General features: G+C 46.5%; 1 protein-coding gene across 2 annotated transcripts; it reads right to left on the reverse strand.

Moving 5' to 3' along the window:
* Nucleotides 1–1,753: 1,753 nt before the first annotated feature.
* On the reverse strand, nt 1,754–19,420 carry DCSTAMP (dendrocyte expressed seven transmembrane protein). Of its 2 annotated transcripts, XM_024572004.2 has the most exons (5): nt 19,384–19,420; nt 16,278–16,282; nt 7,800–8,835; nt 2,955–3,263; nt 1,754–1,828 (listed from the first exon to the last, which is right to left on the reverse strand). In XM_024572004.2, the coding sequence occupies exons 3-5, from the start codon at nt 8,826–8,828 to the stop codon at nt 1,754–1,756; spliced, it is 1,413 nt and encodes a 470-aa protein (XP_024427772.2). In that variant the 5' UTR covers nt 8,829–8,835; nt 16,278–16,282; nt 19,384–19,420. The 2 variants fall into 2 exon arrangements, with proteins under 2 accessions (XP_024427772.2, XP_024427773.2); XM_024572005.2 differs by lacking the exons at nt 2,955–3,263; nt 16,278–16,282; nt 19,384–19,420 and having other exon boundaries at nt 1,804–1,828; nt 8,002–8,835.
* Nucleotides 19,421–26,308: the final 6,888 nt, after the last annotated feature.

Raw genomic sequence — 26,308 nt, forward strand, 5'->3', positions numbered from 1 at the left:
TTAGAATCGCACGGAGCTTTAAACACAGGAGGGCCTGGGCCCCATCCCAGGCCAGCTAAGTCAGGGCCTTTGAGGGCGAGATTCCTGACCTATAACATGGAAGAGATCGTACCCCTCACAGGGCTGCCATGAGCCAGAAATGAGATCGCATGTGTGAAATGCATCCTCAGGTGCCTGAAACAAAGTTTAGTCTTCAAAAAAATGTTTCATTCTGGGGATAGTGTAGAATTCCAATTAAGACATGTTGAAGATACAAAAGTAGAAAACCACAACTTGGCGGCCATGGTTTTGCATCCTTGGACGCTAAAATGAGAACACAGGGTGTTTGCATGGTCTCAAAGCATTTCCCCTTTGAGACCATGCTTATTCATTACAAAGGGGAACCAGTAATTTCACGCTGGGAGAACCTGGCAGACCCCATCTGAACTGAGGCCGACAGGTAACCTCACCAGCAACAAGACAGCCAGCACCATACACCTCCGACCTCACTGAGAAGAGCACGGCATCGCTTCTGGAGTATTCTTGCCAGTCCAGCATTATCTGGGTTTGCTTACATGGGACACCAGACAAAACCAAGTCCAAGGGCACTTTACGAAATAACTGGTCAGTACTGTTCAAAAGTATCAAGATAATGAAAGAAAAAGGAAAGAGTACGCACCTGTTACTAATTGTAAGAGACTAAGGAACCCTGACTACCGAACGCAGTGGGTGAGCCTGGATTGGATCAAGGGCCAGAAAAGGGATATAGTAAGACGATTGGTGAAAAATTCAATAAACTCTGTAAGTTATACAGTTTTCGATGTTATTTACTTGGTTTTGACAATTGTACTATGGTTATGTAAGATTTTAACTTTTGGGGCTGATGGGTGAAGGGTAAATGGAACTACTATTTTGAAACCTTTTTGTAAGTTTGAACATTTTTCAAAATAAAAGTTAAAAAGAAAAAAAATAATGTTTCTTTATTTCTTATCCATTCTTGGACTTTAAAGATAATTAAAGCAGCATTCAAGGAGGTTTTTCTCCTTCCTCGGTGTTCAGAGTACAGGGGAAGCAGGCCCCTGTACACACAGTATATACTGACACAGTGAAAAAAAGGCCTGCATGTGCATTTTAACAAACATTTCGTATGACTTTGATAAATGTGGTCCCTAAACCACTGTGGCTAGAAGATTTGGTAGGAGACCAACACAAAGAGATCCAGAAAAGGAAGGGACAAGAGGAGAGGTGGGTGGGGAGAAGAAATGAGAAGCTGCTGGAGATGGTTTGGGAAACAGTTCTTGAATAAGCGGGGGAGGGGAGAGACAGTTGTGGGGGAGGGGGACAGCTATGAAAGACACTGAGAAGGGCAGGGAAGGGACAAAAGGCTAGAGATATTTTACTGGCATTATGCATGCATATTCTTCGTGGCATTTGCTTGTGAGCCTGCAGTAGAGATGTCGGGGTTTTTTCTAATTCTTTTGTTTATTTCTTTAACTGTTACTCCATGCTAAGACTTACCCTCGAAGGACTTGGTTATAGTGCTGTTACATTGTGACACCGCCAGATCACGTCCCTCACTCAGAAGACAGATGACATAACCATTTACCTGCTAGCCGTTCAGCCCTTATGAAGAGAATCGGTTTGGCCACAAACTCAGCCCTGAAGGGCCACGCAGCATAGTTAGTTGTCTGACTCTGGGTGTGGACAGGGACCACACTCAGCAGACCGGGAGAACAGCTGGCTAAGGGTGGCTGAGGCACCACATGGGGGTCTCTCACGGGTTGTCGTCACCTACAGTGTCCACTTGCTTCTTTCTAATCATTTTCAGGACTGGAAGCCAGAAATGAATCTGAAGAGACAAAAAGGTGGGTGAGTGAGCATCCAAGTCATTTCAAATGCCTCTGACATAAACTTCTCATCGTGGGGCTACTGGTATGAGGAAAAATTGCAGAAGACTTTGAAATGAGCAGAAAACAATCATCCTTGTGGGTTATCTTGCTCTTTCATTGCCTATGCGCTATTTTCCAACCGTATACATTGTAGACAGCTGATAGCAACAACACAAAGGATTCTTGTCCAGGCACCTGCAATAAATTTTACGCTGCAGAGTGCAATTGATCCTCCCATCCACCCTCCTGGAAGAAGTCAGTTTTGGATCTATAAAGTAAATTAATTTTGGTATTCCTGATGGCCTGTATGTATGTGTACTTTGAATTGCTCTTTGAATTGGTTGGAATTTTTTAGTTTTCTCTTTCATTAATAAGTCAAATAAAACCTTTGACAAATATGTATGTTGTGTGTATGAAAATCATTATATTACCATATATGTATATACACATACATATATATCACATATATATATCATGATATAGGTATCATATATATATTTTAATGCTGAAGAATGAGCAAATTCTTTGGAGTGTACCAAGCTGTAGTAGATACTTCTCTCTCTGTTATTTATTTGTCCTTAACCTGGTAAAGTAACTCCTTACTCATTGCAAAGGGTCTTTCCCGTAGTCTCTCTATTATATGAATAAGCATACTCACTTGCAATCATTGTTTGGACGATCTTGTAGGATCCTTTAGACCAGGGGTGTCAAACTCATTTTCACCAGGAGCCACATCAGCCTCAAGGTTGCCTTCAAAGGGCCAAATGTAATTTTAGGACTGTATAAATGTAACTACGCCTTAACTGTTAATGAGTTGAAATTATTTTGGCCCTTTGAAGGCAACTGTGAGGCAGATGTGGTCGCTGGTGAAAAGGAGTTTGACACCCTGCTATAGGCCAGCACTTAAAATCACAAAGCTAGGAGCCTTATCCATAGTTATCTGTTAACTCCCCCATCTATATCAGTGTCCCATCTGTTGTGGAAGATATAACCCTAACGGGAAGTTGAAGAATGCTTTGAAATTCCATTTTGCCCTTCAAACTCAAAGTTTCCTTAATTACAGGTTACACCCTTATCTTGGCCTACCTTTGTAAAGTAGGGGTTCAGCTGCCTTTTTACTTCGCTTACTGGCTGCTTCGACCTCTTCTTCAGTAGCTTCGCGTGCAGGTATCGGACGCGCTCCCCGTGCACACTGGGGTAGAAAGATGCCGACACCAGCATTTTAAGTTGCATCAGGAAGGAGGACAAGAGTCCTAGCATCACTAGTATCACAAGAATAATACTGAGAGGAATCCAAGTCTTAGACAGAAGGAGCTTCGGTTTGGGGATGCAGTTGGGTTCAAACAGAGATATATTAAAAGAGGAATCATGGATGATGTTTTGAGTTCCTTGTTCCTAAAATAAAAGAATAAAATCATTAAGACCCATGCCATTTCATACTCATTCCTCGTCTTTGTCACTCTTGCCCCATGGCCCCGTGACAGATACCATTTGTCTTAAAACGGGCAAGGGGCTTGGGCAGCTCCTCTCGTGTGCTGTGACTGGAGTGGAGGCCAAGAGGTGAGCCTTATCTGCATCTACTGCAGCGCTCTCCACAGTGGACTTGTGGAAATACAGGTTTCCTTGAAAAGGGTATCAAATAAGTTTGTCTACGTGTCTCTTCTTGGGAGAACCACGGTGTCCGTGAGACCTCTGAGGGCTCTGAGAAGGCAGAGAAATCTGCTTAACATCAGCCAGCTGTTACCTTACAAATTTGACCACATAACCCATTTTTATGGAGCACCTGTTTCTATGCTCTAGGCCATGTGGGACTAGTGAAAGATGGTTTTAATTCAAGTCAGGGCAAAGATTTTTGGAGCCTAGCCCCTTAAGCTCCAGTCATACACTCCCCATGAGACCACCAGGTCACGAGAAGATCGGGGTATTACATTATGTTCTAAGTCAACATTCCAGAGCTGGTGGGGAGCGGGGATTGTTTTTAGTGCAGAATACTAAGAATAGTATTTACTGAAGCTGGCTCTAAAACCCTATTTTTAGAGGTCTCAGAATAGGATGTTTTCTTATCTCTTGGATGCTCCAGAAAGGTACATTCCTTGGATGCAAGAGAACAAATCAGTTGGTTTCAGCAACTGATGCAGAGGGCAGAAGATGACATTCAGCCACCCAGCCAAGCCACCAATGAGAGAGGTGTGTGCTGATTCAGCTCTTTCTTTTCCCTGACCTGAGAAAGTCATTCAATCTCTCATTGGATTTGTTTTCTAATTTGGTAAAACAGGAATTAATGGACCAGATCCTGCCCGTGAATAAACTACTCCCAGGGTAAATTACACACCTTTGGGATGGAGCATTAACCTTACAGCCTGGAGTCGTTAATAAGTTATTATCCTGCTGCACCCCAGTGTCCTGGGGCCAGGGCTTTTCAAAACAAACCCAACCCCACCCAGGGAACACCAAGGACCTTGGATCTATCCTAATACCTATGTAGAACCTGGAAATCCCAAACCAGGGACCTCTATACAAAAGTGGAGTGAAATCTGTAATTTCCCCAGCACTGTGGCTAAGCAATGAAAGGCATTTGTGTTGCCTCTCCTCTTATTAAGATAGTTTGCTTACAATTAAATAGAGATTTCTATCCCTAGAGCAAAGGCATGCACTCTTTTTAATAGTATTGAAGAAGCAAACACATCGATTGAGTCAGTGACGAGAAATCCTGCAATAAGAAAGCAGCGGGTGTTCGGTCTGGGGAGAAGTTATTTAGTCTAGGAATCTAACCGGGGATTTTGCAGTTGGGAGTCAGGGCTTCATAAAGACTGAGTTAATATTTTCGTACAGGGCTGGTGGAGGGTAATGTGGAAGACAAATGAACTCTCCCAAAATCCAGAGCAATATACTAAATGGTACCCTGATGTTTTAAAATGTGTTTACCTCTTTTAAGTAAACAGTTTGCCAAGACAGTGCTGAGTAATGGACAGAGAACCTGCTCTAGCCTTAAACAGTCCCGGAAAGTTATTCTAGACAAATGCTATGCACGTAGTAGGTGCTCAATGAGTAGCAACTATGGCTCTTTTTTCTTACAATTCCAACCCATCCAGCAAGCTCAGTTCGGGGCATTTCCCATCTTTCTTTTTAGTTTAAAATTGTATGAAAGTAGGAGAGACACATTGGCAAAGCCTTGAGCTGAGGTGTCTCTTCCTACTGACTTCTCCTTTGCAAATTTGCAGTGGTGGAGAGACCAGGAGCCTCTGAGGGCATCCTGGGGTAAGGGCACAGCACTGCCAGTGGCAGGGACACTGCTGGTGGCACTGCGTCCCAGGCCCCACTGGAGAGAGTCTGAGGGGAGCTCCCTCAGCCACCTGGGCCTCACATCTGCTCCTGCGCCCACTGTCCTGCTGTCCCTGTGAGTGGGCGTGGTGGCCTCCCCCTCCAGGACTGACCCCCTCCATGGCAGCCATCAGGGTCCAGACATTTTTCCACCCTCAGGACCCAACACCCAAAAATTTATTTGTGAGGACATTGCTATCGGAAAGCTTCTGGGCCTTTTTTCAAAGGCAGAACTTAACATTTTCCCCCTTGTGTCTAAAACGGCGAGAACTCACAAAACAGGCATGAATGTTCACTGAGAAATAAATGAGAGGGAAGCAAAAAGAGAAAGAAGGAGAGGGGGAGACCAAAAACAGAAATAGGAGGCAAATGGAGGGGCATGGGAGGACAGAGGCCCTTTAACTAGCAACCCAGCCTCCCTCGCCCGCCGGATCAAGCCTGTCTGAAACTCTTGTTTGACTTTCATTTGAAGCACAACTTCCCTTATCCACTCTGCTCCAGATACCTACAGCAACAGGGCTCTTGTAATTAACTAAATTCTTCAGGGGACGCAGAGGGCTCAGAGTAATCAACTCGGAGAAGCAGCCCAGGGGCAGGAGGGGCAGCAGCCTGGACGGACCTGCTGAGCCAGAAGAAAGGGGGCAGCAAAGTGTGGATGCAGCAGGAGGATCCCAGCCCAGAGATAAAGAGATGTGGAAAATGGGGCTTCAAAGGAGGATTTGCCGACAATCCCTTCCGAGATTTCTACCACACAGGCGAGCTATGGTGCTTGATAAAGGGAAAGGAAATCAGACGTGAAGAAGCAGCTGTCTGGGCTAGCGTACCCACCCCCCGTGTGAGTGACTCTCTCTCTGTCATGCACACATACACTATACAAGCGTGTGAACACACACGCACACAACACATACATGCACACCTAGCTCAGTTCTCTCTCAGTTTCTGGGTGACAAAAACAAATAATAAGACAACTATCTCACACTATCCAGATCCTCTGAAATGACACCATAATCACCAGTTCCCACAGGGATGAAGGAAAAAGAGAAGAGATGAGATGCACAAGACCACAGCCTTCCCTGTTGGAACGCGGTTGCCGAGAGGAGTGAGAATAGAGGGGACAAAAACAGATGCCCCAAGACTCGGGAGGCACGAGCTCTGGGAGACGGACTATCTTGGCTAGTGAAGACTTTTGTGGCTCTATCCGACGGAGCCACTCTTTGGGTGGTGGGTTTAGAACAGTCTTTCTCAATCTTGGCTGCACGTGAGAATTACTCAGGAGTTTTTACGAATCTCTCGCGCAGGCCTCTCCCCCAGGGGGCCAGGCCAAAGCATTGGTCTGGTTTGCCTGACTGCTTGTTCAGCTCCCAGTGGAGACACTGCACCAGGGCCCCTGGTTTACAAGGTCTTTGCTCTCCAGCACCTGAGGAGCCTGAAGTTTTCCATGTGTGGTCTATAGACCACCTGCTTTGAAATGAAGTGCTTAGTAAAAGTGCTCCCTTGTTCAAAACAGAATCTCTGTACATTGAGGCCTAAGGCTCTGCATTCACCCCAGAAGATTCTTAACAAACTTAAGGTTGAAAGCACTGACCTAATCTGTCTGAAAAACAAAAGTGCAGCTGGTTCCATTTTGTCATGGCACTAGCAGCAGCTGTATTTTTTGGTTACATAGGAGGCCTTTTTCAAACAGCATCCTCTGGAACACTATGCTGATGCATTAGGGCCCTTCCTGTTTGAGAAGGACTCAAGACTGCAGAAAAAGAAGTTCTCATTCCGAGCAGGTGCTCACAGCCTACTTGCATAACAGGCCTGAGGAGAGAGGAAGTCAGGCCCTGAATCTGGCCTTTTAGGTTCACACCGGGCACCCTTGCTTGAGAATCAACTTTGTGTTCCCCATCGGAGACCCCTAGTCCCCTATTTCAGTATCTGCAGACTGTAGGAGACTAAAAGATGGGCCCCCAACAGTATAAAATTCTGATCCCCGAAACTGTAAATGTGGTTTTATTTAAGAGGAAAAAAGCACTTTGCAGATATGATTCAGTTGAGGACCTGGAGATGGAGAAAAGATCATCCTGGGAAGCCCTATTGCAACCACGTGCACACTTTAAGAGGGAGACAGGAGAGATTTTACATTCAGTGGTGAGAAGGCGATGTGAAGACAGAAACAAAGATGGGGTGCAGCCGCAAGCTAGGGAATGCCAGCAGCCACCAGAAGCTGGAAGAAGCAAAGGGTGGATTCTCCCTTAGAGTCCGAAGGGAGCATGTGTCTGCCAGCACTACCTTGATGTCCTCCTAGCGACACTGATTTCAGACTTCTTGACCCGAGAAGTATTAAGAGAATGAGTTTCTGTTGTCTTAAGCCACACACTTTATGGTAATTTTTACAGCAGCCACGGTAAGCTAACACAGTGACAAAAGTCTCAGAATGATATCCTCTAACATAGGGACTTCAATTTAGCCAACATCTGATGGGCTCCTGTACGTGGGAGGAACCGTGTCAGGCACCAGAGATCCAAGGTGGTAAGACACTGCCCTGCCTTGGAAGGTTCGTGACCTTCTGCAAAGAGACCAGCTAACAGCCAGGATACACCCTGACAAGTGCCTGTGAGCGCCTACCTCCCTGTGCAATTCCAAGTGAACCTCCAGCGCAGGCAAGCTTTTAAAATGTTTGCTCACTGAGAAAATGAGCCAGTACAGCAGAAAATCAATGGCTGCAAACAGCACCCATATGTAGAGATGGGTAAGTATGGGGAGGAAAAACAGCCCCAGGTTCTTCCTTTCTTTAGGAGTCAGCCGGAAAGATGGGATGACCACATACTTCTCCCTTTCCTTCTTATTCAACGGGAGGACACAGGGTCTCTGTTGGTGCCTCTCCCTTTCATCAAACTGAACAAACTGTCTGGTGATGTAGATGTTTTCAAACTTCCAACCATGAGGGTCCAGAAATCGCTTCATGAAAAGGCCAGTACCAAGTAGCACCAGCAAAAGCCCTGCGAGGGCAAGTAGCGGCTGGCCCAGGGAGGACAGCATCTCTGTCGTGGTCACCATCTTGTACAAGACCCCCAGAACTTCGCCTTTAGTGTCATTTAGCTGTGCCTCCAGGGCTTGGCTGGGACTGAAAAGAGAGACTGCCAGAGTCTGGTTCCAAGAAACAAGATCATCAAATAGACTCAGGTGAGTGGTAAGGCTGTAAATCCACTGAATTGCTTCAATATACCTTTTCAAAAGTGGCAAATGTATGGAAAAGCTCTTTGCCCTTAGGTTGCAAGTCATACTGTCCAACAGACCCTTAAAGTTGTGAAAGATATTTTCCACATGTCCAAAGATGACTGTCCCTGTGCCAGCTGTGATCAAAGCATTCCTGCCTTCTCGCAGGCCACAGGAGAGGAAGAGGAGGAGAATGAAACATCTCGCGTGCTTGGAGCAGTACAGCAGAACACACATGATCACCCAGGAGGTGGTGAAGACAACAGATGAGGACAGAAACCAGGAGAAGGCCACTGAGAGGAGGCCCACTGAAATGAAAGCAACAAAACAACAAACTCCCAAATGTTGGATAAAGTCCTTCCATCCAGGGCTTCTTGGAGACACATATATTCCCCAAAGACTTAGGAAGATATCGCTGCCTGAGTTCCAGACCCGCATGATCCCTGTGGCCCTGGAAATGAGAAAGAGACCAGAGTCAGATGTTGCTTTTGAATGTCCTATGTCATTTTGTAAAGGACATGGTGGTAGATTCATTACAACTACCCTTCTGGGTCCCCGCACCCATTTGCAATGTGACTTACCATCTTCTCCCATCAAGAAGTGAGAGAAGTAGAATCTATCAAGAGGTGGGATCTATCTCTCCAACCCTTGAGTTTGGAATGAACTTGTGATATCTTTGGCCAATAGAATGTGACATAAGTGACAGTGTGCCAATCCCGAATTTATGATTCACTCTTGCCCTTCTATGGGAACCCGCTACTAACTTTTTAACAAGTTCAGGTGTATTAGTCTCCTGTCACTGCTATGAAAAGTTACCACAAACTTAGTAGCCTATAGAAACACATATTTATTCTCTTGTAGTTTTGGAAGACAGAAGTCTAAAATGGGTCCAGGCTTCTGGTCAAGATGGCAGCATAGATAAACACGGCTCACCTCCTCACACAACCACATCAAAATTACAACTAAAATATAGAACAGCCATCACTCAGAACCATCAGAAATCAAGTTGAATGGAAGTCTGACAACTACAGGATTAAAAAAACACATCCATCCATACCGGTAGGAGGGGTGGGGATGTGGAACCAGCTATTCCCACATTCACGTGTGATGGATAAAAATTCAGGGAGGATATCTCAGGAGTGAGGAGTCCCAGTCCTACACCACATGCCCCAGCCCAGGGACCCAGTGACAGGAAGATAACTCCCCATAACTTCTAACTGCAAAACCCAGCAGGGATGGATTTGGTAGAAGAAACTTGTGGAGTCCCAAGGAGTTCCTCAAAGAACCCACAAATGGAATTACTCAGACTCACTCCCTCTGAGCTCCAGCACCAGGGTAGCAGCTTGAAAGGCACCAGTGACATACAGGAGGGAACTGAAATGTCTGGCATCAAGGCGGGAGCTGGAGGACAGTGTTTCCCCAGAAAGAGAGGTGGGCAGAGGCCATTGTCCCTTTTCTGAACTCTCTCCCACAGAGCCACGGAGCTGGCAGGTGGGTGCCATATCTGAGATCTATCAACCTGGCTCACACTGTTTGTCTTGTCCTGGAGATCCCTTGAGGCTCTGTCCCACCCAACTTAAGGGCTCACCCAAGCTGTTAATAGGGACTTATCTATGTGAATGGCTGGTCTTGCCTCATGGTTCTCAACTTCCTAAATCCTCTCAAATGAATAACAGCTGGCCTCAGTGAGTCCCCAGCCCCTGTACCTCTTGCTAAGAGGCCCCAGGCCTGGCATTAGCAGTAGCCAGCCTAGAGTCACCACTTGGCTTTGCCTGGGAAACTCCAAGCCCAGCATAAGTAGCAACCATCTCAGCTTGCTTTATAGCTCAAGCAGGGTGGCCCCAGGCAAAACACAGGTGGGAGCTGACCTTTGCTTGAACCACCTGGAAAATCACAGGACTTGTGCACCCAGTGGACAGCTACAGACCACGTTGGAGCATCACCATCCTGCCCCTATGCAACTGATCCTCCATGGAGGGTAGAAGTTGGTGGTCAGTGGTCACAGCCAGTCCTTGCTGCTGACTGGCCTGGGTAAATTCCTCCCATTTACCTACCAAGAGCAATCAAGTCTCAACCACAAGAGGAGGGTGTCTCAGCCCACACAAAGGGTACACCTTGAGTACCCAGTTTGAGTGATAGGGGAGGCTGTGCAACTGGACCCTATAGGACACCTACTTTAGTAGACCATACTACTAAGACAGGGAGTCATAGCAGTTCTATCTAACACATAGAAACACGCACAAGGAGGCTGCCAAAATGAGGAGACAAAGAAACATGGCCCAAATGAAAGAACAGATCAAAACCCCAGAAAAAGAACTAAACAAAATGGAGATAAGCAATCTATCAGAGTTCAAAACACTGGTTATAAGGATGCTCAAGGTAATTAGTGAGGATATCAACCCCATAAGAATGATCCAGGCAGAAATGAAGGATACACTAATTGAAATAAAGAACAATTTATAGGCAAACAACAGTAAAGCGGATGAAGCCAAGAATCAAATCAATGATTTGGGACATAAGGAAGCAAAAAACAACCAATGAGAACAAGAAAAAGAAAAAAGAACCCCCAAAAAGCAAGGATAATGTAAGCAGCCTCTGGGAGAAACTTCAAGAGGTCCAATATCTGGAAGAGAGAAAGAGCCAAAAAATGGAAATCTATTTGAAAAAATAATGAAAGAAAAATTCCCTAATTTAGTGATAGAAATACACATGGAAGTCCAGGAAGTACAGAGTCCCAAAAAGATGGACACAAAGAGACCCACTCCAAGACATATAATAACTAAAATGCCAAAGCTGAAAAATAAAGAGAGAATCTTAAAAGCAGCAAGAGAAAACCAGTTAGTTACCTACAGGGGAGTTCTCATAAGACTGTCAGCTGATTTCTCAAAAGAAACTTTGCAGGCTAGAAGGGATTGGCAAGAAATATTCGAAGTCATAAAAAGCAGGGACCTACAGCCAAGATCACTCTACTCAACAAAGCTATCATTTAGAATCAAAGGGCAGATAAAGAGCTTCTCAAATAAGAAAAAACTAAAGAAGTTCATCATCAGCAAACCATTATTATATGAGATGTTAAAGGGACCTTTTTAAGAAAAAGAAGATCGAAACTATGAACAATAAAATAGCAAAAAATACAAATCTATCAACAATTGAATCTAAAAAACTAACTAAGCAAACAAGAAGAACAGAGACAGAATCATGGATATGGAGAACATTTTGATGGTTGCCAGATAGGAAGGGGGGTGTGAGGGAATGGGTGAAGAGGTGAGGGGATTGAGAAGTACAAATAGGTAGTTACAGAATAGCCACGGGGATGTAAAGCACAGTATTGGAAATGGAGTAGCCAAAGGACTTATACACATAACCCATGGACATGAACAATGGTATCAGGTTTGCCTGAGGGAGTGGGGGCTGCTGTGTGGAGGGGGGACAAGGGGAAAGTTTGGGGACAACTGTAATAGCATAATCAATAAAATATGGTTTTTTTTAAGTTTTAAATTACAAAAAATAAATAAATAAAAATAAATAAAATAAAATGAGTCCAGGGGGCTGCATTCTTTCCGGAGGCTCTGGGGGAAACCCATTTCCTTGCCTTTCCCACCTCCTAGAGCCTGCCTGCATTCCTAGCTGCATGGGCTCTCCTCCGTCTCAAAGCTAGCAATGTTGCATCTTCTTTTTCCTCTGACTTCTGCTTCCATCCCTGTATCTTCTCTCTATGACTCAAATCCTCCTGTCTCCCTCTCATAAAGACCCCTGTGATTATATGGGCCCACCCAGATAATCCAGGAAAATCTCCCATCTCAAGATCCTTAACTTAAGCACATATGTAGAGTACCTTTTACCATAATGGGTAACATTTTCACAGGTTCTGGGCATTCAGACACGGGCCTCCTAGGGGTGGGGGGCATTATTCAACCTGTCATATGCAGATTGGGCTGCTGGATAACAAGGGACACATGACCAATCTATTTCATCAACTCAGCCAATAGCCAGCTAGGTGCCAGATTGTAAAGAGACTAACCTCAACCAGCCAGTCCTTTGCCAGCCCAACAGCTGATCACAGATACTTGTTCAATAACAAATGTTTATTTATTTTAAGCCACAGAATTCTGTGCTGCTTTGTTAGCCAGCGGTTTTTCCTTGGTAAGAGCAGCAAAACTGTGTCATGGGTCATAAAGGTTGAAACGAACCCTAGGCTGATGGATAGGCTGAAATTTCAATGAACTGCATTATTATGTAAGATCACTCTTTGATAGTCATCTATTTTCTTGTGCTCAATTTTACAGACCAGAAAGCGTATCGGGGCATCCGAACTTAAACGCGGCATTGGCTCGAGGCCACCGTATCTCTGCTCTGTAACAGCCAGGTCTTTCCTCTCCTGCCCCTACTCTGAGTGCGGTTCTCTCCTGAGATTGTTACGAGGGAAACAAGAATATTTTGTCACTGAGTTAATTATCTTTTCTTTTTCTCCAAATCTGGCATAATTAAATACGGGTGCTATGGGGCTGCTACCACCCTATCAGTCATGCAGATTCGGGTCTGTGATGAAATTGGGTTCATTTGGAACAATATAATATCAATTTGAGATGTTTCTTTCTTGACTGACATGAAAGTATCTAATGAGCATTATACCATATGTATGGGATTTCAGTGAAGACGTTGATCAATTTTAAAACACTCTCAAATAAATGTCTTCTCACATCAGATATGATGGGGCTGGATTCATGGAGTATCTCAACACTGTCCGAGCCAGCGACTTACTCCCGGGGAGTGGGATGTCCATGCAGGGGCTAGAGGGCGTGAACTGAGCAACCTGGGGTGAGGAAATGATTCTCCGTCTGTGTTCAGGGAAAATGCAGTTAATGAAGTGCAGAAATGAGATGGGGAAACAGGCAGGTTAGGAATAAACCTGTGGAAATTCCTCCAGCCATAATATAAAGGGCTTACTGCTGCTGTCATGTAATCTGAATGGAAATACTCAGCCTAGAAGAGAGATATGGGGAGAAATTAAGTGTTGGAGAAAGGTCATTACCATGCGGGACTGGCTTTATCAGAGATTCAAGATGCTCCGAGGGAATGTTCTTACTTTGTCAGGAAGAAAGGGAATTGGAACGGTCATTAGAATGGGGACTAGCAAAAGCACGCAGTTCTTTTTCCTCCTGAAAGCTTGCCTCCTTTCAGAACTGGAGGTTGGTTTGAAGGTGGGAAGTGCTCCTGTGCACCCACCCAACTCCCAGACCTCTCTGACCCTGGAACTAACTGATGGGCCCTGTGCTCTGGGCCCTCCCCCAGCATTGCCAACCCACGTGAGACCTGCTTCTCTGCACGTGCAGGAAGACTCAAGCCCTCAGCAGTGAGCCAGGGGCAGGGGGGCAGGACAGCCAGCACCAGAGCAGGTCGGGAGGTGCTGCCTCTCTTCCTAGGTTTGTCCCTGTTCACTTCCTTTTTCATGGCTTTGGATTTGACTTCAAACCATTATTTGATTAATTCACACACTAGGAGGTATCAATCGCCTATTGTGTCCTAAGCACTTTACTTAAAGCATCTCCCTGCAGCCTCTGGAGACAGGTGCTCTTTGGGTTTCCCACAGGGGACACTGGGGCTCAGAGTGCTCACTGATCTGCATCGGCGATGGCACAGAGAGTGGGTGGCACAGTGGGATTCAGACCAGGTCTCCCTGACTCCCGGCCAACTCCCTGTTCCCTGAATTGTTCTCAGATTCTATGACTCGATTATGTGCCAGGATGTTCAGCTCTCTGTGTATCTGCCGGAAACACATCCCGCTGTCTGCCAGTGACTGTGCAAGAACCGACCTGCATATCACAAGCCCACTTCTATCTGCTCACGTGTTCTCTTGCATCATAATAGTTGACTCTGTAAGGGCATGTCTCAAATCACCAGATTTATCTCTAAGGCAAATCAGAAATCTCAGCTTTTTAATATTTTTCTATTATCTTTTATGAGGCACCATTTTGCTTGCTTCCTAAAAAATTAATAGTGTACATGCTGGATTCATTTTTTCCTTCTCTTGTACATTATATTCTTAACACAGATATTTCTCGGAAAGTAAGAAACAGATTTATGGACACATTAAAGTTTTAACATTCAGCAATAAAATCTAATATCAATTAAATAAGATCTATCACTGCAATTTTGTCCTATAAGAGGCCCATGTTTTCTTAACAAGCAACAATTCTAATATTATCCCCTTTGTTTTGGAAACAGCCCATCACCAAAAGTCACCAAAACTTTCTGTGGCAAGAGGACTGAGTGCAATCGCTCCTGTTTTATAGTTCAAGCCACAGAGGAGAGCGCTGGACACAGATGCTGGTGTTCCAGTCTGCCCTTGCTCTCACTGTCGAATGTGGCCTTGATTTCTTCTCCAATCTGTTTCTCATTTTTCCTACTTGAATGAAAGACCTGCCTGCACCCCGTCCTGCAGAGGTTTAATGAGCAGAGCTTGAGGGAGCACCTTAACATGCCCTGGAGAGAAAGGTGCCCAGTAAATGCAATCCACCTGCTGCTACAGAAAATTGAGAACCTTTCCTCTCTGAAGGTCGTTAGGCAAGGATCGAATGCCCGCAGCTGATGAGAGGCTCAAGGACAGGAGCTGACTGGCACCGCCTTCCCAGCACTGACGCTTTGCCTTTAGACGTCTGTTGGTTTCTTTCCTCTTGCTGCTGTGGAGGGGTAGCCATCCTGCTGACCTTCAGCTTTCTCCATCTTTCATCAGCCCCATGCCTTCGTCCTCTGCACATCAGTGAATCAGGGTTTGGGCAAGATGATTGTTTATTTCTTTCTGAAAGACTTTTTCAAGCAGACACCCAGATTCCTACATTTTGTTTTTAGAGCTAGAAGAAGTCTTAGCGATCAGAGCTTCCTCAACTTGACTATGCAATCGCTGGAGGAATCGTGTTGAAATGCCAATCTTGATTCCGAAGGTCTCAGAGAGGCATCTGAGACTTGGGGTTCCTAACGAATTGCCAGGTCGGGCTGATGCCGCTCAGCTGAGGACCAGACGTGGGTAGCAAGCTCCAGTGGTCGGCACTGTCTGAAAGCACCGTCTGCGATGATGGACGTGTTCCACGTCTGTGCTGACCGATACGGATGGCACTAACCTCACGTGACAACTGAGCACCTGCCCTTGAAATAGGGCTAGTGCAACTGAGGAGCTGAATTTTTAACTTTCTTTAGTTTTAATTAATTTCAATTTAAGTAGTCACCTGGGGCTGGTGTGCACGCATTGAGCTGTACAACTCTGGATGACTGACAGCTAGCCTGCTGGCTTCCCCAGATGAGGAATTGAAAATCCACAGAGGCTACGGGACTCACCAAGCCTGCCTGGTGTTGGAGGCAGAGCTGGGAGTGAGCCCCCAGTTCTCTGCCACTCAGTGACCCAACTCAGCCACACTTCACCTCTGACTTTCGTGAACCCCATTTAAAAATCCTTCACAGGGTCCCTGAGCTAAATGGAGCTCCAGCTCCTGCATACCAAATGTGCCTTCAGGTGCCACAGTCACATAATTAGAGAAGTAAACCATCTACAGCCTGTGCCTCTGTCCAACCATTAGATAAATAATAATGATAATGGTTACCAGGTTGTTAACCAAGTGTCCAGCCACTGTTTTAGCATCTGATACACATTCTTAATCTTCACAGCAGCTCTGTATTGTATCTAAACATTGTAGATATGGAAAGTAAGTCTCCGAGAGGTTAGGTAACTTGCCTAAGGTCACACAGAATGAGTGGAAGAGCCAGGATTCTAACCCATGTTTAAGTGACACTGAGGGTTGAAAATAGGCAGCTTCTCAGACCCTCTTTAACATGATCTTCAAACAGTAGCTCCTAAATGTGTTGAAATACATCCCCAGAATCCCAACTGTGCATGCGTCCTGAAATGTGGATTCAACAGTGCGGGTATAAGCTCTCCCTTCATTGTGACCTGCCTCCGGTGTCCTCCACCTCCTCTGCCAGTGCCCTCACTGAACCCTCCAGAGCTGACTGCAGGTCGCCATCCTGGCGTCAGGCCATCCTGGTCTGAGGTCCAGGCTGCAGAACCCTCCTCCTTAACTGAGCCATCTGTCCCGGGGTCAGGGGATGAGAGGCGCCTTCAATGTTGTCCCCAATTCTGTTGAGCTGGGGGTCAAGGTCAGGGCTCTTCCTGTACTGGAAAATCGGAGCAGCGCGGGCAGCGCTCAGCACTTCAGATGCCCACAGGGCCACACAGGCACCTTAAACAGTAAAGGAAATCAGGAGATAGTTTGGGGGCTGAATAGCATGAGGCAATGGGCAATGGAGAGCCTGTGTCCCAATTTAAGCTCCAGGAGTGGCAGCCCCCAGCCAGCAAATATTCTTCTAGACTATACAGAGGCCAGGTTGTATAGTTGCCAGGTTTTCTGATTGTTTTTTCAAGAGAAGCCAGAAATCTAGATTTCTTTAGGCGACATCTGATTTTTTTTTTTTTTCAGGTAGGCTCAAATTATTTTTAAACACTGGCTGATTTTGTCCACTGGTTCCCAGTTTGCAACCCTGGGTCTTTGGGGAATCCTCACATTACTTCCTCTTCTTGTCTCTGATCTGCCTCCCTCCCCACCTTATTCTTTCTCCTCTCTGCTTATCTGAATTACTGCTCCCTCTTTTGATCCCCTGGGACATTTTTTAAATCATGCTGCAGGCCAGTTTTCAGTCGCATGCATAAAGGTTTTTCTCTATGCCTTGGGAATATTTATTTTTGCCCAAAGAGTTCTAACTCTATTTTACACTCTTCCCTTGTGCTACGGGGTCAAGCCCCTCCCTCCCTCTCCGTGGCATGTTCCAGCAGCTTCTAAAAAGCTAACCTGGTCCCTTTAACCTGCCATTTCTCTTTATTTTGCCTCCATGATCAGTGATGTTTACTGCCTGACTCAACATCCTTGTCTCCCCTGGATCAAGTACCTGCTTCTTCTTCTACCAAAAGCATATCCCAAGAGTAATTGCCACTTTCCTGCCTTGACTCCTAACCTGCACTTTGTACCACATCCCAGCCAGGGGAACCACAGCTGGAGTCCTCAGGGCAGCATCACAAGCCGAGCCCCCTCTCTCCTTCTCGGGATTAAAGCGGTTTTTGTGTGGATGAGTGGGAGGGAACAAGGAAAGGAACAGGGCTGGTGATGAGGAGCCCTGGTCTAAGCCAGGAGCCACGCAGAGTCTCACTGTCTGTGTATCCAGCCTGAGCCCACACTTATCTGCTTCCACACAGAGCTAAGCTGTTGCCACGGGAAACAGAGTGGCCAAGCTTCTCCATCAAGCCTGCACATGCCTGCAGACACCAGGTGTGGGTGCGTACACAATGGCTTCAAGCATGTTCCCTGGGGGAAGGCGGGTACTAAATGTCAGTGGCAGCAACAAAAGCCCTGGCGTGAGGGCAGGGGCTCCCAGCCATCACATCCACCCCCAGAGCCCCTTGTCCAGCCTCTTTGTTAGGGAGACAAGGAGACCACCATTCCTGAGCACCGTGCTTTGAGCACAGGTCAACTCTCAGGGTGCAAAGAGCACATCCTTGCTCCACATGCAAGGCCCAGTTGGAAGCCATCACTATGGGGCTGTGAAACAATCCTAATGAACCTCCAAATGGATGGCCCACCCTGGGAGCCTCCGGTCAGGGGACATTGAAGATGCACGTTACCGGTGCCACTCTAGTGCCGACCAAGGCAAGCCCAGGGGCTCGCTGCCTCTGCAAGTGCAGGAGAAGTCAATGTGGCCTTCTTCTGGGAAGGACCTGGAGATGGGGACCCTGGGAGCCACCCTAGTGCTCCCTTCTGTCCCCACCTGTGGAGCATTCGCCTTGTCTGACATCCCAAAATTTCCGTTAAGTGAGACCAACTCATTCTGACCGTACACCCCATGCAGAAGCCAATGGCTCATGCTCAACACACACAGATACAGTCTGTGGGCTCCCTGGGGAAAATAAACCCAGATGGACAACCCCTCTTCTCATCTGGTGCTCCTGCGACCTGTTCTGTGGATCCCCTGTGGGCGCCCCTCGTCTTCACCCATCAGCCTCTCTCACTGTCTTCAGGGCTTGATAGGAAACTCATTTTAAAGGAAACTGGACAAAGGGCAGAGTGGAATAGGAAGAGAGCATGGGCAAGGAGACCGGTGGTCCAGCCTGCCTTCACCCAGAAGGGCCATGTGACCTTGGACAGGTCACTTCACCTCTCCAGACCGCAGCTCCCTTGGGCTAGCCCAATTCTAAGGTTCCTGCTGCCCAACAGTCTCTGAAATAAGGCAAAGAAGAGCCCAGAGCTGCCTCTGGGTGTTGGCATTTTACAGGAGCCCTGTGCCTGGAAGAGGGACAAAAGAATAAAGCATCTCTTGTCCTCTCTTTTTCTTTCTCTTTTTAAAAACTCTTGCAAACTTATTATTGGGTTCCGAACACACTGTTCTCTCTGCCTGCCAAAATAGCTTGAGCCAGCGCAGAGAGGCCTCTGTCTGAGGTGGAATGAATCCCTCATAACTTTGTTTTAATCATTCTTGCCTTGGGAAAGCCAGCAAATGCCTTCCTCTGTGAAAGCAACCTTCACACAAGAAAGGAAAGATTAATGAAAGCTACTGGGTAAACAGAAGAGCGTTTACGGAACAATTCAGTCTGTCGTCCTGCGTCCTGCTCTCTGCAGCAGGACCTGGCCAGCCCTGCTCCTCACTAACCCCCACCCCAGGCTTGGCCAGCAGCGATTCATTCCTCAAAGGCTGGGGAGAAGCTTGAGTCTACACTAGCTGCTCTGTTAGGAGGATATTCGTGCCAAGGCCTTCCCTGAAATGAGGGTATTCACATCCCCCAGGCGAGCGTTAACCAAGAGTTTCAGATATTTCTGCACGCGGGTAAACTGCCAGGGTGGAGGAGAGGGATTCAAGGATCCTCTGGCCTCCATAGTTCTTTCCGATTCACTAATATTTAACTTCTTCTTGAAAGAAGACAATTTCAAAAATAAGATTACTCTGAAAGTTTACTTACAGGTTCCTCTCAGGTTCTTCTTTGCATGCAAGGATGCCCTTCCCGAGGGCTGGAGTCTTGATATAGGACAGAAAAAAAGGAACTGGCGTGACAAAAGGGTCACATCTCCATGAATCAACTTGTTTTGTTTTCCACACAACATGACTAAGTCATTTAATATTGTCAAAAGGGAGAGCCGATGCTACATACAAAGGAGCTACATACTTCTTTGTAGTGTTTTCCTCAGAATAGATGTTCTAGAAAATAATGGAATGGGATATTTTCAAAAACGAGGAGTAAATTATAAAACCTTGAATGGTCTCTTTTCCTCTTTTCTCTTCTCTCTCGTGCTCCCCTCCCCCAGTGAGGGGGCAATGACAGGCATTCTCAGTCCTCACTCCCGTCCACAGAGGAAGAGGCAGATTGCCTGAAAGAACGACCTCTGCAGGGGTGACCCGCGACAAGAGTAAAATCTGCCGTGCCCCCCAGTCTGGCATGGGATGCTCCATCTTGGAAACTGAACTCCCAAGTCAAGAGGACCGGCTTGTGTGGTTTCCAGGAATTAGGAAAACCCTCAAACCCATCCACAAAATAGTTCTTCACGTTTTGATGGAGACCCCCTAATATAATTGTGAGAGCGTTTGTCTTAAAATTCATGGATTCCTGACAACATGGAAATATCCCTGAGAAGGGTTAATATAAAGAAAAACATAAAATAAATCATTGTATAGATGGGACCCTAAAAGTTCACATCAAACATCAGGGGAAAGATACACAGACACCTGATGTTTGGGAGACACAGCTGTCGATCAGTAAACAACAGGGGTCCAGAGAATGCTGTGAGCAAATCAACACTATGGAAAATCAGTGAGCACCGCTGGGTTGGGTTGGAGGGGAGTGAGCACAGGGGCAGGAAGCTGTGTTAGTGGGCAGAATGCACGTGTATTGCTCGGGGTTCTCCAGAGAAACAGAAATCTGCAGGGTGGGCCATGGGGCAGGAGCCCCACAGGGAAGTTGGTACTGCAACCCGAGTTCAAAGGTGGAGATCAGGCAGATTCCCTTTTTTCCAGAGGGATGTCAGTCTTTTTTGTAAGGAGTTGGGTCCACCCACGTTATAGAGGATGATCTGCTTTACCCGAAGTCTACTGATTTAAATGAAAAGCATGCAGTTTCCTAGGGAATGTGGCTGGAGAAGTAAGGTCCCAGGTAGACGTCTGGATGGAAATATTCATCTGCGGACAGCCAGGAACACGGGCCTGGGTTTAGGAGGAGAGTTGTAAAAGTTGTAAGTTGTAAGGACGGCTGGCGATTAGCCAGACAAAAGCCTGCAGCATAGCATATGGGGCATTTCTGTTGAGCTGAGCTGCACATTGAAACTGAAACCACATGGATTTTCAGGGGGAGGCTGTGAAGAGAGAGAAGAGCCTAAGAGTGAGAATGTTGCTGTTTATTGTGTACTGGGCTTCTGGGTCCCCTCCTAGCAGTCAAAGGGTCACGGTGACTGCTGAGTCACAGAGCTCATGACACTTTCAGAGAAAGCCCAGGGGCACAGCTGCCTCCGGGGACAGCAAAGAGCCTCTAGACTGGGGGCTGGCAGTGTGGGGGGCGCAGGGTGAAGGCATGGATGTCAAGCAGGAAGACATTCCAGAGGAGGAAATAGCACTTGCAAATGTACAGAGACAATGAGACAGTTGCAGAAGTCTGGATGTGACGGAAGTGTCAGGTGCTAGAGACAAGTGATCACAAATGATGCAGGTAAGCCTGCTGGGGCCACACCCCTAACAGCCTCGCACACCAAGAGACCGCTTTAGCCCTAAAAGTGAGGAGAGCCTTTGAAGCAAGGTGTTTTCATTCAAACAAGAAGGCCCAGACTGCAGTGTGGAGGCCTGACTGGGTAACCCAGGCACAATGTCTGGGGCTCCCAAGAAAGAGGACAGTCTGGAAATGGAGAGCCAGAGGCAGACTGGAGCTGGTGAGGGTGGGGAGAAGAAGGAGACCCAGGAAATGGCCTCAGACCTTGGTGATTAGGAGGGCACGGGTAGGGGGCTGGGAGCAAACTGGAACCTAGGAGGGGAAGGGCAAGCCAGCAGTGACTCTGTGGTAGAATTGGGGGTAAAATGGAGAGAAAGGAAGCAGTAGCAGAGATGAAATGCTTTGGTTGTGGAAGAACAGAAAATCGAGCATATCGACCTCACAAAGGAGAAGGGACACAGAGGGAGATAGGGTGAGGAGCGAAGGAGAAAAGCTGCTGGAGGTGGTCTCTGCCCTCCTGGGGAGAGCAGGAGAGGGAGCTTCTACTCAGACAGAAGGAAGGGGGTCAGAGGCTGTGGCCTGTGGGGAGCAAATCTGGGAGCGACTGCTAGAAGAAGCACCAGCAAGAGGAGACCCAGCACCCAGGGGCCATCAAGATGGGGCTGTGAGCACGGTTTTTTTTCAAGGCCCCAAGCTTCAGAGTGGGGGAAAGAGGCCAAATGGGTTTAGAACTTGCCGCCTCCTAAAAATGGGCTCAGGTTAATGCTAAGGGGTTGGGATGCCTGTGGGGCAGGTAAGACTCAGTTGTTGCTGCAAGATTTCTTTCCTGGGCTTCCAGTGAACTTGGAGAATGGAAAAGCTATCCTCAGCTGATAATTTTAACCTGATTCAGCTCAAATGTTCCTTAATGGCTTTGAAAGTCCACAATTAGTGGCTGGCCTCTGTGTCTGTACTCCTCAGATGAAAAGCTTCAGAGCAGCAGTGGCGGAGAGAGTTGGATACGCAGGCGCCACCCCGATTCTAGCACCAGGGCCTGGCGGCCACCAGCCAACCAAAGCTGGGGCCCAAGCTGCCAGGGTGTTGCTCGGCTTCTGCCTGAGGTGGTCAGCCATGCTGAAACTTTACCATATGGTCCTTCGGTCAGGAGCTCCTCCCGCCATGAGGAACCTCTGTCCCACAGAAGGGACTTTCGAGGAGTTGCGAAGCTCCCTGCAGACCCATGATTCATCCAGCCCCGGGATCCCTCTGAGAACTGAAACAGGGTGAGGGTGTTTTTGAGGTTACAAGCCCTGGCCTGGACAGTGTAGTCATTTTGCCTAATGAGTAGCTTTTAACCCTGCAAACATTGTTGGGATCTTTTATGCACAGCCTGTTAGAGATAAGAAGTTTCATTCACAGGTTGAAGGAACAGTGTGAGAATTCTGTCCTGTGACTACAGTGGTGACATCTCTGCTGTGTACATGTGTCCTCTAAATATCAGAGTGACATTCCCAGGTCGGTTTCTCTGAGACCATCCGAGTCATAGCCTTCACAATTACAGATCTTTGCTGCTGAGCCAAAAGTGAAGTCTTTCAATGTTTTGCACTCTCTTCTGTACTGAAGCTGCCTCTCTGCCCCAACCCCCACCCTTTGCCTCTTTGTCCTTTCTGGTACCTCGTCTAGCGCTATCAGCTTGTACTCCCGTTCAAGCCTCCTTTTCAAGCATAACTGTGCACCAGGCCTTGGTAAGTCCCCAGGGCTCCCCTGCTGACAGAGGCATGGTTCCAGAAACCCATGTGTGGCTGTTAAGACGGATGCACATGTAAGGGAGTCAAGACCCAAGAACAAAGAAGTTATATGGAAAGGTGTGTGTGAAGGCTGAACCTTCTCGGGGGTACAGGGTAGAGTAAGGGAGAACCAGAGAGGAGAGAGAGGATGAGGCCAAGGTCACTGGTTGGAGAAAGTGGGAGGGAAACGAGCAAAGCTACAGGACCCAGAAGTGCCAGGGTCTGGCCCAGGCGCATGCTATCCCCTCTTTCTCCCCAGCTTCTTTGCAACCAGACCACAGGTATGTGACTCAGCCCTAGCCAATGGGAAACGGAGGCAAGTCTCTGAGGAAGTTTTCTGCCCTCTTAAAAAGACATGCAGAGGAAGAAGTAAGTTCATGTTTACTAGACATGGTTGTGCCTCACTGTGACTTCCAGAAGAGCTACAGTCATTTTTGTGACAGGAGGGAAGGCAGAGGCAAAATATGGGAAACATCCAGGGCCTTGGCGGCACTGTAGCCACTGAACGAATCCTCCATCTCCTCTGCCCCTAACACCAGCTCTCAGAGACAATAAATATCTCAATCACTCAAGCCACTTTTTAAAAGTAAACCTTAGTTTTCAGAGCAGTTCTAGGTTCACTGCATAACCGAGCAGAAGGTACAGAGATTTCTCACATAGACCCCAGCCCGCAGCACTTCCCCCACTGTCATCCTCCCCAGTGTGAAAATTTGCTACAGCTGGTGAATCACATTGACACATAATCACCCAAAGTCCATAATTTACACCGCAAATCACTGTCGGTGCTGTCCGTTCAACGGGTTTGGCCGAATGTATGACTTGTGCCCAGCGTTGCAGTTTCGTCGCCCTCGAAATCCTCTGCACTCTGCCCGTTGACCCCTCCCTCCCCACGACCCTGGGCAACCGCTGATGTTTGTACTGCGTCTCTAGCTCTGCCTTTTCCAGAGCGTCCTGTGCTGTGCAGCCTTTTCAGATCAGCCTCTTCTACTTTGGACTGTGCACTTACGTTTCTCCCATGTCTTTTCAAGTTCAAGTCTCTTTTAAATACGACTTTATTAAGGTATAACTGACATACAATAAACTGCACATATTTAAGATGTACAGTCTGACCTATGTGCACACTCACGAAAACATCGCCACGATCAAGATGCTGACCGTGTCCAGCACCCCGAAGTTTCCTCGGGCGTCATGGTGACCTATTCCTCCTGCCCCTCCCCCTTCTTCACGCCGCCACTCATCTACTTTCTGCCACTATAGATGAGTTTGTTTTTCTAGAATTTCATAGATAGTATTATATAGAGTTATATACTCTTTTTCCCCTTTTGTCTGGCTTTTTTTACTGCGGTGTAATTATTTTGAGATTAATCCATGTTGCTTCAGTTATCAATAGCTCATTCCCTTTTATCGTTGAGCAGTATTCCATTGTCTGACCCACTACAATTTGTTTATCCATAGACTTGTTGATGAACATTTGGGTTATTTCCATTTTGAGGATATTAAAAATAAACCTTGTATGAACATTTGAATATAATTCTTCATATGAGCACACACTTTTATTTCTTTTGGGAAGATACCTAAGGGTGGAACGGCTGCATCATATGGTAGGTGGATGTTTATCGTTTAAGAAATGGTCCAAGTCTGCTAACGTGGCTGTACCATTTTACACCATCTGCAGCAGAGTGTGAGTGTCAGTGGCTTCGTGTCCTCACCAGCTCTGGGTATAGTCAGTCTTTTTAATTTAGCCCACTCTAAAAATAGATGTGCAGTGGTGTATCATTGTAATTTTAATTTGCATTTGTCTAGTGACTAATGATGTGGAGCATCTCTTCATGTAGTTATCTGCCATCCCTATACCGTTTCTGGTGAAGTGCCCACACCTGTCTCTAATCCCCTGTTATCCAACTTTCACAGGAACTGCCATAGGCTTGTTTTCTGTTAAAAGATACATCTTCTTTACAAAACAATAATGCCCATTCAGTGTGGAAAATCACCCTTAACTTCACCATTCCAAGATAATTCTCTGTCCATTTTACACCCTTTAAATATTTTTCCAGTTTGTAATTTCCATGTTAAGTTGATTTACAGGGCTATTTTGCATTTATAGTTTTTTTTTTTAAAAAATGCTATCACTCTTTGTCTTTGAGCCATACTTATAAAATTCTGCTCTCCCCAAAAGTTTGTTTGTTTTATTTGTGTATGGTGTTCCCATTTAAATATTTAATCCATCTGGTATTTATTTAATAAATTTTAAACTAGGAATCCATATTAGTTTCCTATGGACGCTCTAGCAAACTGCCACAAACTTAGTGTTTTAAAGCAACACCAATTCTCTTCCAGGCCCGGAGGTCAGAGGTCTGAAAGGGGTCCCACGGGGTTAAAATCAGGGTGTCAGCAGGGCCGTCTTTCTTTCTGGGGACTCTAGAGGAGAATCTGCTCCTTGCTTTCTGCAGGATAATCTCCCAGTCTCAGAATTCCCATTTCAGTCAAATCTGTTTGCACTGCAAAGTACTGCAGACCTCTTGGGGTGGGGGTGGGGTGGGGGGTGGAGGGTAAGATTATTCTGTTATCGCAGGATCGATAGCTTTTTATACAAATGGCTCACCAGTTGGCCCAATATTATTCGTTAAATACTTAATCCATACGTTCTCTGGAAATGTCAGCTCCGTCATATAAGAAAATCATGAGATGTATGAGGGGGGAACCCCCCAAAAGGGAAGTTATTTATTAAAAATTGTGTATTTATTCTTATGCGTTTAAACTTCAGTCACCTTCAAAGTACTCTCCACCTGATGCAATACACTTACTGAGACTTTTTTTGCACTGCTCAAAACAGTGTTTGAACTTGTCTATTTTGATGCCTTTTTAGTGCTTCTGCCGTTTTTAGTTTCACCTCTTCCACATCAGCAACATGTTTTCCTTTGAGAATTTTTTTCATCTGGAAGGGAAAAAAAAGTTGCTTGGGGTGAGATCAAGTGAATAGGGAGGGTGGGGCACAGGGGTCAAGCCACTTTTGGCAAAAAAACTGCTGAACACTCAGCGTGGTGTGGTCAGGTACGCTTGTAAGTCACCCATCATGAAATGGGCAAACGCTTTGAAAGAGTTTTCAAAAAAAAATTCACTGAAACCAAGTGCAGCCTCTCACAACAACACCAGCTGGTGCACTGACAGAGTTGGGTTCCTGGAACATTCACCTAGCACAGGAAGTCTGCACCACAAGGGGCCCGCCCTCCAGGAGATAATGCTGGTTTTTTTGGTGGTCTCCCCTCTGAAATATTTATTTCAGAGCTTTTATTCTGTTCCTGAGTAGAACACACTTCCTAATATGCACGCCTGGTCCCCACGGCTGCAGGCCACAGCTCAAACTCCCTCCCATGACTCTCGAGACCTGCATGACTCTCTCCTGTTTTTCTCTCCAGTCTCATTGCCCA

Source organism: Desmodus rotundus, chromosome 8 (genome assembly GCF_022682495.2).
Source record: "Desmodus rotundus isolate HL8 chromosome 8, HLdesRot8A.1, whole genome shotgun sequence".
Lineage (NCBI taxonomy): Eukaryota > Metazoa > Chordata > Mammalia > Chiroptera > Phyllostomidae > Desmodus > Desmodus rotundus.